Source organism: Micropterus dolomieu, linkage group LG07 (assembly GCF_021292245.1).
Source record: "Micropterus dolomieu isolate WLL.071019.BEF.003 ecotype Adirondacks linkage group LG07, ASM2129224v1, whole genome shotgun sequence".
Classification (NCBI taxonomy): Eukaryota; Metazoa; Chordata; class Actinopteri; order Centrarchiformes; family Centrarchidae; genus Micropterus; species Micropterus dolomieu.
The window spans coordinates 10,735,457-10,746,618 of NC_060156.1; the positions used below are offsets into that span (position 1 = coordinate 10,735,457).

The following is an 11,162-nucleotide window of genomic DNA, read 5'->3' on the forward strand; positions in this document are numbered from 1 at the left end:
GGATATGTGAAAAGTGCTGCGGAAGGGAGGGAGGTTGGGTGTGAGGAGAAAAGGGTGACAAAGACAGAGAAGTCATCCACTGCGGACAAGAAAAGCAGCACAGCCAGACGTCAGATTGTCACCCTCCTACAGGTGTGTGTATGTGTGCGTCTGTGTGGAGGAGGGCTGGGTGACAGGGGGTCAGGTTGAAAAGAGTAATCTACCCAGGATTAAGAGTGCTGCTCCTGTGTTAATGTGACTGTCAATGAGAATTAAGTCCCTGGCCCGATCCTCTCCAGCAGGCTCTCCCTCTCTCTCCTCTCCTGTCCACCCTGTCACACTAATGACACCACTTTCTGTGGAGCGCCAGTGCCTCGCGCTAAAACAATCGAGAAATAATTACACTCTTTCAATACAGTACAAATTGCAGACCTGGGCAGCGGGACAGGGAGAGATATAAGCAAAGGGTGAAGGGAGGGTGTAGGGTGGGAGAGGGAGGGTTGGAGACAAGAATGACTAACAATTACAACACGATAGGGGTTGGGTCTCATTACTGCGCCCATTAACATGCACCAAGTAATTTTCCCCTATCCGTTTGTGTGTGCGCGCATGAAAGAGAGAGAGAGAGAGGGGGGGGGGGGGGGGGGGGGGGGGGGGGGGGCGGGGGGGGTCTGTGCGTGCTGTGTGTGTTCCTGTGCGCCCAATAGAGTGTGGCCATTAGGTTCCGCAACACACCTCGCTGCCTCCGTGCGCAATCTGCCCGGAGAACCCGCCGGCACCTCATTTCTCTCCCATACGTCTGAGCTCCGCGCGCACTCCTCTCAATTCCCAGTTGATCACGATCCATGCAAAGTGATTAGAAGGCGCGTGAAAAGAGCCCGGTCAGCGGATCAGCCTCGCAGATCACTCAATAGGTACTAAGCAGCGCCAGGCACCGAACGATCGCTTATTTAACCTGACGGTGGTGAAACACTGCATCAGTCTCACCTCAATCTCCCCCTGCCCTCACCGACAGCACGCGTTACACACGGTCAGCGGAATCGACGGCCAGTTTGAATCGGCTCATCATGTGTTCCATTTTTACGCATGGCAATCATGCGCCGAGATGGAGCGGAGTCACTTGGAGACGGGGGAGGTTTTCGTTAGAAGAAGAAATCGTTCCTCAGCAGAAACGTGTTCGCCGCGCTCTCAGCCAAGAACATCAAAGTTGCTTTCAGCTCGCTAGTCATTTAGTGAGTCAGTCAGCCAGTCACCACCCCTTCAATCCTGCTGCCCATGGAAAAAAATGTTCCACATCTCTACAGCCAAAGTCCCCCTCTGACCCCATCCTCGTTTCATTAGCCTATTAACCGTGCGCCATGAAAAGACACGGGGAATTAAAATGTAAATCAGTACTAATTAAATTCGAATAAAAAGCACCACCTTACCCAAATCTATACACTCGATGGCATGGTCACGGGAAATTGTAAAGGATCCAGGTGAGATGGTACAGCGCTTTTGCCACTTTCCGCTTCAAACTCCACTGATTATTTTTTCCACTACACGGGGCAATCCTTTCGAGCCTCCTTTGCAGTTCGCGGAGCCCGCGCACAAGCACACTGAAGCAGGGGTGAGGAGGGCTACTGCCACGCCAGAGTATCAGCCCTTCGGTGCCGGGTGAGGAAACAGAGCTCGCGCAGTAGCGATGTGGTCCAATCTGCCATGATCTCGCCACGTCCCATCTCAAAACCACACTGAGGAGAAAGTCATCAGAAGTGCGTAATTCCCCCAAAGAGACACCGGGCAGATGTTTTGGAGAACACTCCACATAAGTTCATCCCCCGGCGCTTGGCTGTCACACAGAGGCGTTATAGTCGCCGGAGAGATGCTGATGAGAGTGATGGTATAGTGATGCGGGAGTGATAGTTGCGCTCCCGTCGCTCCTCCCGAGCAGGGATCGATTGGACATGAGAAATGCGATGCGAGCCCGTCTTCCCCATTCAGAACACGTGCAACAGCGCCCGCCCAGTTCACCAGCTCCCAAGTACACCCCTCTTCCTCACTGATGTCATGTAGTTTACAAGTAGCCTGGACTGTTGGGGTAGAGGGAAAGGGGGGGGGGGTCAATTATGTGCCTCCGTGTCCAAGGATACATGATAGCCATTATTAGTTCTTCTTAACAGGTCTTAACAGTGTAATTTTTTTGTCAGCGTGAAATACTCAACATCTCCACTTAGTATGGTTAGTTTCAAAGTCTTAAAACGCGCAGGTACAACAGCTCACTAACGGAAAAATTGTACAAATGAATAACGGATTTACCTCGCCTTGTACTGTTTAATGCTGTCACAAATGTCTGATGAATGACAATCACGGTTCCTGACTGACAGGTGCTCGACTGTGCATGAGTCGATGGCCCTTCCTCATCACTTAATAGTTCGCCTCGCCTCTACACTTCGATCATGTTACAGATGGTGTCTGGATATCAATACTTCTTCTGTGCTCGGCTATACGCGCGGATAATGTAAATCTAACCAACCAACCAACCCCACCACCACCACCGAGATGTTAAATAGAATTTAATCACCTCCGCCTCTCTGTTACGCACCAGGAGACAACCTATCAATTATCCCACCCCTAGAATATTCTAGTGTGTTGATGGCGATTGATTGCTGTGCGCTGTATTTGCAGTCCTTAAGACTTAGAGGAGGTCGATGTCTGCTAACGACCCAAGGTAAGGAGTATCCCATCCATTCAGATGCCTTCTTAGTTTTCTTGTTGCCAGTATTGCTGGGTCAGACGGTGAGCCCCGTGCAAGTGAGGGTTTTTTTGTTGGGAGTAGCTTAAAGATACTTGCATTTTAACGACTCTAAGCAAGATAATCAGTCTGCAGTAATCTCTATTGCCTCCTCAACCCCTTAAGACCATTTTACTCGACTGTGAATGAGTGAGAAAGTGCTGTAGGCCTATGCTATTTTCAGATTCATTTAGGTACATGCAGCCTTTTAGTTGCAGGATTCAGGAAAAAAATAAATAATAAAACATTAAATGAAGGTAAAACTCGTAGTTTCAGCACCATGGACAGGTCCAGGCGGGTTCCATATAAAATCAGAGCGCTGGACAGCTCCAGACTGTCCTGTCACTGTGCTTTGCCTTGCGCTTACTTTGCTGTCAAGTAGCTAATCCAGTTTGCCGACAAAATAGACAAAAGTAGTTTAACTGTGTAAAGTGTAAGTGAACACCAGGACGTTGATAAAACATAATATATCCTGTCTGCACCGGTCTACGGTGCTGAACCTGTGTGTCGCAATGGGGATAGGAGGCCTTTTATCTTAAAGTGAGGCAGCTAATGGATGCAACAGCCCATAGCACTTATCTCATCTATCCTTCCTCAGAGAGGCCAGATAGTATCAGAGAAAACCACATCATGTGACGTAAATACGGACTTTTAAAGTGTAAGGTTAAACGGTGTGAAATTTCTTTTACTTCCTTTATACTTCCTACTACACTTCTAGGCGTAGTTACAGAGCCATCACTTTTCTTACAATGTTTCACTGTATGCATCCATTTCAGTGTTTTAATCTTAAACAGGGACGGCAAGTTAAAGGTTGTAGAATCATATTGCGGTGTTGTGGAAAAGGTAAGAGAATAGGCTAGAGTCCTCGTGGCATTTAATCTATCAGAGGAGCGGGGATTATTCCCCCAAATAATCATGGGAATAATCACCCATGGGAGAACATTAAGGAAATATCTGCTCATAACTTGAGGAATATTCCTTCCTCCTAAATCGATATTAATGCATTACTCCCGCACATCCCTCTGAAAGACAGACGGATTTCCGGGTTTGGGGGGGGGATCAGCGGATTGATTGATTTGTCTGAGTTCAGTGGTGACAAATTTTTGTCTTTTGAGATAAATTATATTATGCTAATGACCACGTTGTAAAACACAAAGACAAATTACTCCAAGAGTAGCTTCAGGCGGCAATAATTAAATAAACAGAGCCAAAATGATGCCGGTCTGGGACATGCAGTTGGGTAAATAATGGAACAGAGTTCAGAATACTAGTCTCGATTTGGCTGTTCCGATGGAAATGTCAGACAAGCAAAAAATATAGGACACTAACGGTCACACAAAGCAGCTGTCTTGAAAACCAAACTCGTAAAACACTCCTCATTCTGTGTGAGTCACGGCTCAGACATGATCTTATGGCTTTACACAGATTCCACTCCAGTGATTAAACCGAAAATGAAATCAGCATCTCCTGCTCTGATGCATCTAAAGCCCGTTTCTTGTATAGGCCTCTTAATTGCGACAGAGAGAAGTAATGCAACTCTTCTGGAGGAAAACACACACGATTTCTTACGGCCGACGAGATAAGGCCACCCTACCATGGCTTTTTGAAGAACTCTCAGTGGTAAACTTCCTGAGGCAGTAAATGCGGGCCTTGTTCGTTAATAGTAGGGGAGAGACCACTAATTACACACGTGCATACGCTGCGCCCTGGTGGCCAATGAAGAAAGTATAAGGTCGCAGTGCGCGTGCAACGACCGCCCCACACAGAGAAGAATACTTTTTACACTGTGACTCCCTCACGTTTCAAACTTTAAGTCGAAAGGCGTGTTGGGTGATTCGATCTGCTTCTCACGTTCTGACGTCTTCACTTCCACTCAAATGCTCCATGTCGGATACCTCCAGCAGGCGGGCTTGGCGCTAAAGTAGGCTACAGGACTTGGTCATCGATTTGGAGTCGCCATGAAGGTTAATGAGAACAGACATCTTGGTTCCTCTGCTTTTGATCCCCCCTGCATAGAGATTCTTCATTTCTTTACGAGGTCACTGGCAGTAACCCGAGCAGGGCCATAAATAGTGTCCATCCCAGACAGGCCCGGTGTCTGTCAATACTCAGAAAATTCAGACACAACATCCGCAGAGCGGACAGGAGCACGACTGCTGACATCAAACTTGTGATATTGGAGCAAATACACTTAAACAAACATTGCCTTCATATGACCGATGGATATATTTGTGAATAAATTGTTCTCACTCTCTACACTGTTTGGAACAAGCATGTCAGGGACGATAACACAGCGCAGGTTGAAGATTTGGCCTCATGTGTGATGTTATACTGCCCCCCTGTGGTTATGGTGGCTCACTGTTAATTCGGGTAGATTTTGAGGTCATCCAGATTTATTACGGTGACAGTAAAATTTGAACCAGTGCCCTTTGCGAAGAGCGCTTTCCATCCTTAGACCTGAACTCACTAAAATAATGAAAGCCACAGCAAAGAGCTGTCTGGTATCAGCAAGAAGTGGCAAGGCAGAGGCTTCAGTTTTTCCCCTCCAAGGTCAGACTTCAAAAAATGATTGATTAAATTAAGATGAATTAAATCTATGATGCCTAATATTATCCTAGACAGGAAGGCATGCTTCAGCATTTTTTAGAATTATTTATTTCAAAATATTACACAGCTTTTGATTATGAAATTGCCTTCAAGTCAAGCAAAGCCCTGACCAGAAAGGTCTGACTTCAACATGGTTTCATCAATAAATAAAAGATCAAGCTCACAGAGAGGCCAAGATACATAAAAAATTATCTTCTGATCGCTCAAAATACACATGTGCACTGCATCAGACTGCATGCAAATTGTGCTTATTCCACTTCAGACTAGTTTACTGTAAAACATTAAACCTTTAGGAAAGGTAACAGACAACAGCAGCACCCTTATCATTTCACCATACTGACAATGCATTTCCTTTGGTAAAATGCAAAGGAATTGACAATAAAAAAAATAGACATCAGTATCAAATATCAGTGACATTTTCCATCAAACCAACAAGATATACATTTGTTTAAATAATAAATGTTACCATGTAAAAGATAGATACATCAAAAAGAGGCAAAAATAAAAGTTAGATTTACAAGCCTGCCAGATATTTTGATATTTAGCTGACAAAACTAACATTATTTTCATTATATTGCATGAAACAACTGAATGGAGTGTTGAATTTTATTAACAAATACCTCAATTTATGGTTCAGAGTAGTTACTATTAAAGTGTTTAAAAAAGTAGTGCTGCACATCTAAGAATGCTAATTAATACTGGTATAAATAAAATCCCTCTTAGGAGTAGGAGTGTCTTCACTTTTGTCTCTTATTTTTAGAGATGTTAGTGTTTGTGATGAGCACACCTTAAAACCATGAAAATTCATTTGTCAAACTAACTGCACAAAAAGTCTGTAACTATATGCGGGAATCCAGCATGTGAATAGTGTGCAACATATTACATTTGTGTATGCTGTGTGTGCTCAGAAACTCTGGTGTGATTGTCAACAGCTCTGAAGAGGCTCGCATCAAGGTGACTCTGATCAAATGTGACAAGATGTCGCATGTGAAGGGATGCCATAACAGCTGCTCATTAGCTAACTTTGTCGGTGTGGAATAAAGTAGATGCAGCGGAGATAATGAAGAAACATAGGACACATCTTATCGCTTTCCAGATGCTTGGACTGCACACGCCTCATCCTTTAACTGATTTGAAACTAATAGACCTTGTCAAAGCTATTCCACACCCAGTTGTCCGCCATACAGCTTTGACTCATCCAGGCCCATCAAAGCAGCGGACAGGGGGTGACAAATACTCTCCCAGACCACTGATATCCACTGGTGGATGAGGTAACTTTAAAAATGACTGTGAAGTGGTCTTTAGATCACAACAAACGACAGGTTCATATTAAAAGTTCCTCAGCAGACTAAAGTTCATCATGAAGGGTACGACGCTGCCATTTGGGATGGAGCATGACGTAATGAGCTGCTTCCAGCACAAGGCGCATGAACTCCCCCACATCAAAGGAGTAGTTGGTAAACTTCGGGTGGTCCCCGAGGGTGGGATGGTGACCCTGAGAAAAGGAGAAAAATATACACATTAAGAGGAAATATAGAAGCATGCAAAACGCAGCACAAAAGCATAGAAATGTGAGTGTTTGTGTCGTAAGGGCGTCCTTGCAAATAGATGACAAAATGAAGTCTGTACATTTGTTCTGCAGTGCCTATAATTGCACATAATTAGATGTGTGCATGAGAGTGGAAATGTGTGTATATGTAAGATAGGTGAGATGAGTTGAGAAAGCTTGTGCTGAGGTGCCGGGGAGCTAATGACTGCTATGGGAGTTTCCCCTACCTTGTCCTGTGGGAGCACTTTGTCCATTTTCTGCCAAGTCACGTATCGAATGCCCCGCAGCCGAGCCAAATCTCGATAGCAACTCTCATCCTGACAATTATATCTGGGAGGGACAGATGCAGACACTTTATCTCTTGCTCTCCTCTGTCTGCCTCACTTTCACTCTTTCTTGCTCAAAGTTCTCTCTCTCTCTCTCTCCCTGTACACTGTGGTTCTCGCTCTGTGTCACTCACCAAAATGCACACAACGCACACACACACAAAAACATTCCAATTAGCTCCTCTACACGGGGTAGCCAGGTGTGATGAATGCCTGGTTAATTAGACAGTATTTCACAGTCATACGCCAAGTGTCTGAGGGGTACTTTGGGCACAGCACGATGTAGCTCTCCCTGCTCCCCTCTCTGTTTTTTTCTGCCTGTCACTCACACACACACACACACACACACACACACACACACACACACACACACACACACCTACACACATACATAGACAAACAAAGAGTGTCACTGACAGCTCAAAGATGACAGCCCAGTCAGGGAGGAAAAGGAGATGTGTGAGACCCGCCCCGTGCATCCCTATGAAGATGTCAGAGTTGTGGGTGATCCTCAACTGCACCAGAAAGGGAACATCCCTGAAAGACAGACAGGGAGTCGCACATCAATCATCTTCATTGTGTAAACACTGTCACTATTACACAATTTAAAAACAGCACTGTTACATCCTTGACCAATACTAAGCAGCACTGAATAGTTCCTGTAGTACTGTGGCAAGCACTCCATAACTCACTTGTATTTGTAGTCCACCACATTGACCTCCAGTAAAGGCACAGTCTTGAGGGCATTTACCAGCTGTAACAACAAAAGAGGGACGTGTACTTGGATCAATGAGAGCGCAAACAAATCTGGGCAGTGACCATATAAATCACAGGCCTTTTTTACATGTACTGTTTGTAGCAAATAAGATTTTGAATAGGCACTTAACAGATGTGGGCAGTAAATCAATGGTGGAAAGGAGGAGCTGAGGGAGTGGGAGGAGGAGGTGGCAGAACACGATGGAGAGAAAAAAGAGCAAGTGCAAGAAAGTAAGAGACAGAAAGAAGGAGGGAGGGTGTAGCTGGACTCACCTCCACTTGGTTTAAAATCCGTCTGTATTCTGTGCTGCGTGCCAGCAGGGTGACACGAACACGCCCCTCCTGAAAACAGCAATGCACCCAATAATCAATCAGCCAAGGACAGAAAAGATGGGCGCCTGGGAAAACATGATGCTCATTCAACATAACTAAAAAGCCTCACTTCAAATGTCTCTTTTATACAGCACAGAGAAAATGACAAATTAGCTAAAAATCACATTCCAATGCATTTTTTTAAAGTGGATTCAAAGCTTTTTTTTTCTGAAGTGCTCTTATCAGGTAATACATTGTGTACTAAGATGCTTCTTTTTCTATGTTCTTTTACTGCCACCTTGTGTTCTGAAAGAGAATTTAGACTGAGGTATCAACATTTGTAACATAGAAATAAACACTAAGGATCAAAATTTAACTATCCTTAAATCAATGACAATAAGATCAATGTACAACCTGTGCAATCTACTGTACACAAACAACCAGCCAAACTACAGCTAAACACATCACTATAAGCAGTGGACATTAACACAGACCTCATTTCATCTTTTCCCTCTCTTGAAAAATCCTTTTTAAAAGTACTGAAAAGACCAGACCAGAGCAAATTAGGATGAGGGGGAGATAGAAAGAGAGGGCGGTAGGGGCAGATGAATAGGACACAATAGAAGAGAGCAGCAGTGTGAATCTCTGGCTGTGCCATTAATCTAGGCATAAAAGGAGGAGCTGGTGAGAGGGTCAGGGCCGAGAAGACTTCTCATTCAGTCGCTGGCCTGCTATCGGTAGCAGTCCCATGTCTCGCTAAAAAGCCTCTTAACATATTTCAAGTGAAGGTCATGAATACCCAATGAGCTGCTCCACAGGAAGGAAAAAGTTATCGAGCTTTGCTGGTCATAAAGATACAGCCAACAGCTTCAGACCTGGGATAATAAAACACCCGTGGGGACTGCTGCAGAGATATGGATGCAGGAGATGAATAAAAAGGTGAGTGCATAGCTGTGACAGTATAAACATGTGAGTACACACAGTATTTATGCATGTACTCTTAAAGAAACTAGAGAGGTACTCAAATAAGGTAGGAGGTCTTTCCCTGACATGATCATAGCAATGAGATCACCAGTGAAGTCGGTTTGACTCCATCGCACCTAGTTGATTATTCTATTAATCAAATTAAGATCTATTGTAGCCTTTTCTTAAACATTTTGTTGTGTTTTCTCTCGTTTGCTATGTGTCAGAGGTGTTACCCAATCCGCGGCGAGATGTATTTCAACACTACTGCATTAAAAAGGCACGAAAGTGCAAGCTTACTGAATTGCACCCAGGCCGCGGCGCACAAAAAGCACAATACTAGCCACTACACGACTAGGCAGAGCTTGTTTCCTGTTACAGCACCACCAACTATCACACTGTAGTGGAGTCACTAAGCCAAGTCTATTCTATAGATGGAGAATGTGAGGCTTGGCATTCTGGCTGCGAGGAGGACGCCACAGCTGATCGCAGCCATTGTAGACAAAGCTTGGAATTCCACCAGATGCGCCGCAGAGTGATTGTTTATGGTCTGTTTATGTTTATGTGATTAGAAGAGATGTGTGAATTAGCTGCTTGACAATAGTAATAATGATCATTTGTCAATGTCATGAAATCATGCAACGGAAACGTTGCTTTGGCGAAGAGGATTTCTTGTCACCAACACTGACTGAAGGCTGCAGTCCACCGTGCTCTGCGTTCTGGCTGCGAGGAGGACGCCACAGCTGATCGCAGCCATTCTAGACCATACTTGGGATTCCACCAGATGCGCCGCAGAGCAATTCAGAAGCGGCTCTCTGCTTTGCTCAGTGGAGAATAAGAGGCTAGTCTATTGTTGACAGAAGCTGCGTAAAGCTGCACCGAGCAGATCAAATTGCCCAGGAAGTCAGACACTGAAACAGCATAGAGAATCCGATCTAAAAAGACAAAACACTCTGCCTGTTACTTAAGTCTGTATATGTTTCTGTGATTGGAAGAGATCTGTCTTTGTGTTGCCACTACTGTTTCTATGGCTTCCATATAAAAGATATATTTGACTGCTTTCTAAGTTATCCACATAGGCATAGCTGCTCAAGCTGATGGAACATGTTGGTGTCCTATTTGAAATGGCATTTCACTGCTCACGCTCCCTGGTGGTCTAGTGGCTAGGATTCGGCGCTCTCACCGCCGCGGCCCGGGTTCGATTCCCGGTCAGGGAAAGCACACTTTATGTCTGTCTGTGACTGTGAATTTGCTGCTTGACAATAGTAATGTTGATCATTTGTCAATTTCATGAAATCATGCAACGGAAATGTTGCTTTGGCGAAGAGGATTTCTTGTCACCAACAATGACTGAAGGCTGCAGTCCACCGCGCTCTGCATTCTAGCTGCGAGGAGGACGCCACAGCTGATCGCAGCCATTCTGGACAAAGTGGCTCTCTGCTTTGCTCAGTGGAGAATACGAGGCTAGTCTATTGTTGACAGAAGCTGCGTAAAGCTGCACCGAGCAGATCAAATTGCCCAAGAAGTCAGACACTGAAACAGCATAGAGAATCCGATCAAAAAAGACAAAACACTTGTCTGTTAGGTCTGTTTATGTTTATGTGATTAGAAGAGATGTGTGAATTAGCTGCTTGACAATAGTAATAATGATTCTCTTACCACTGCTACGCATGCGACACGCAACCCTACCTATCCTTCCCGCCAGGCGATCCCACTGTCTCGTTGCAGATCACGGACTGTCTATCGACATATCTGCATGGATGAAGGCTTGCAACCTTCAACTAAACCTCTCTAAGACTGAACTCTTGGTCATTCCAGCCAAGCAATCTATCCACCATAACATCAAACTACAAATTGACTACGCAACCATCACTCCAACCAAGGTGGTGAGAAACTT

The 11,162-nt window shown here is 44.9% G+C and overlaps 2 protein-coding genes and 1 non-coding gene across 3 annotated transcripts in view; 1 reads left to right on the plus strand and 2 right to left on the minus strand.

Moving 5' to 3' along the window:
- The window catches only part of pofut2 (protein O-fucosyltransferase 2), a 26,980-nt gene that overhangs the window by 11,390 nt on the left and 4,428 nt on the right, over positions 1-11,162 (minus strand). The window lies entirely within an intron of this gene.
- On the minus strand, positions 5,390-8,523 carry LOC123973961 (EGF domain-specific O-linked N-acetylglucosamine transferase-like). Its single transcript, XM_046054361.1, has 5 exons — positions 8,264-8,523; positions 7,927-7,988; positions 7,652-7,771; positions 7,136-7,238; positions 5,390-6,854 (listed from the first exon to the last, which is right to left on the minus strand). The coding sequence occupies exons 1-5, from the start codon at positions 8,414-8,416 to the stop codon at positions 6,708-6,710; spliced, it is 585 nt and encodes a 194-aa protein (XP_045910317.1). The 5' UTR covers positions 8,417-8,523; the 3' UTR covers positions 5,390-6,707.
- On the plus strand, positions 10,411-10,482 carry trnae-cuc. Its single transcript has one exon. It is a non-coding gene; the product is annotated as a tRNA-Glu (tRNA).

Coding starts and splice junctions, on each gene's coding strand:
- LOC123973961 (XM_046054361.1), bottom strand. CDS start 8,416: ATGTTGAATGAGCATCATGTTTTCCCAGGCGCCCATCTTTTCTGTCCT. Junction 7,772..7,926: donor GTGGTGGACTACAAATACAA/GTGAGTTATGGA, acceptor TCTGTCTTTCAG/GGATGTTCCCTTTCTGGTGC. Junction 6,855..7,135: donor AAGTGCTCCCACAGGACAAG/GTAGGGGAAACT, acceptor TCCTTTTCTCAG/GGTCACCATCCCACCCTCGG.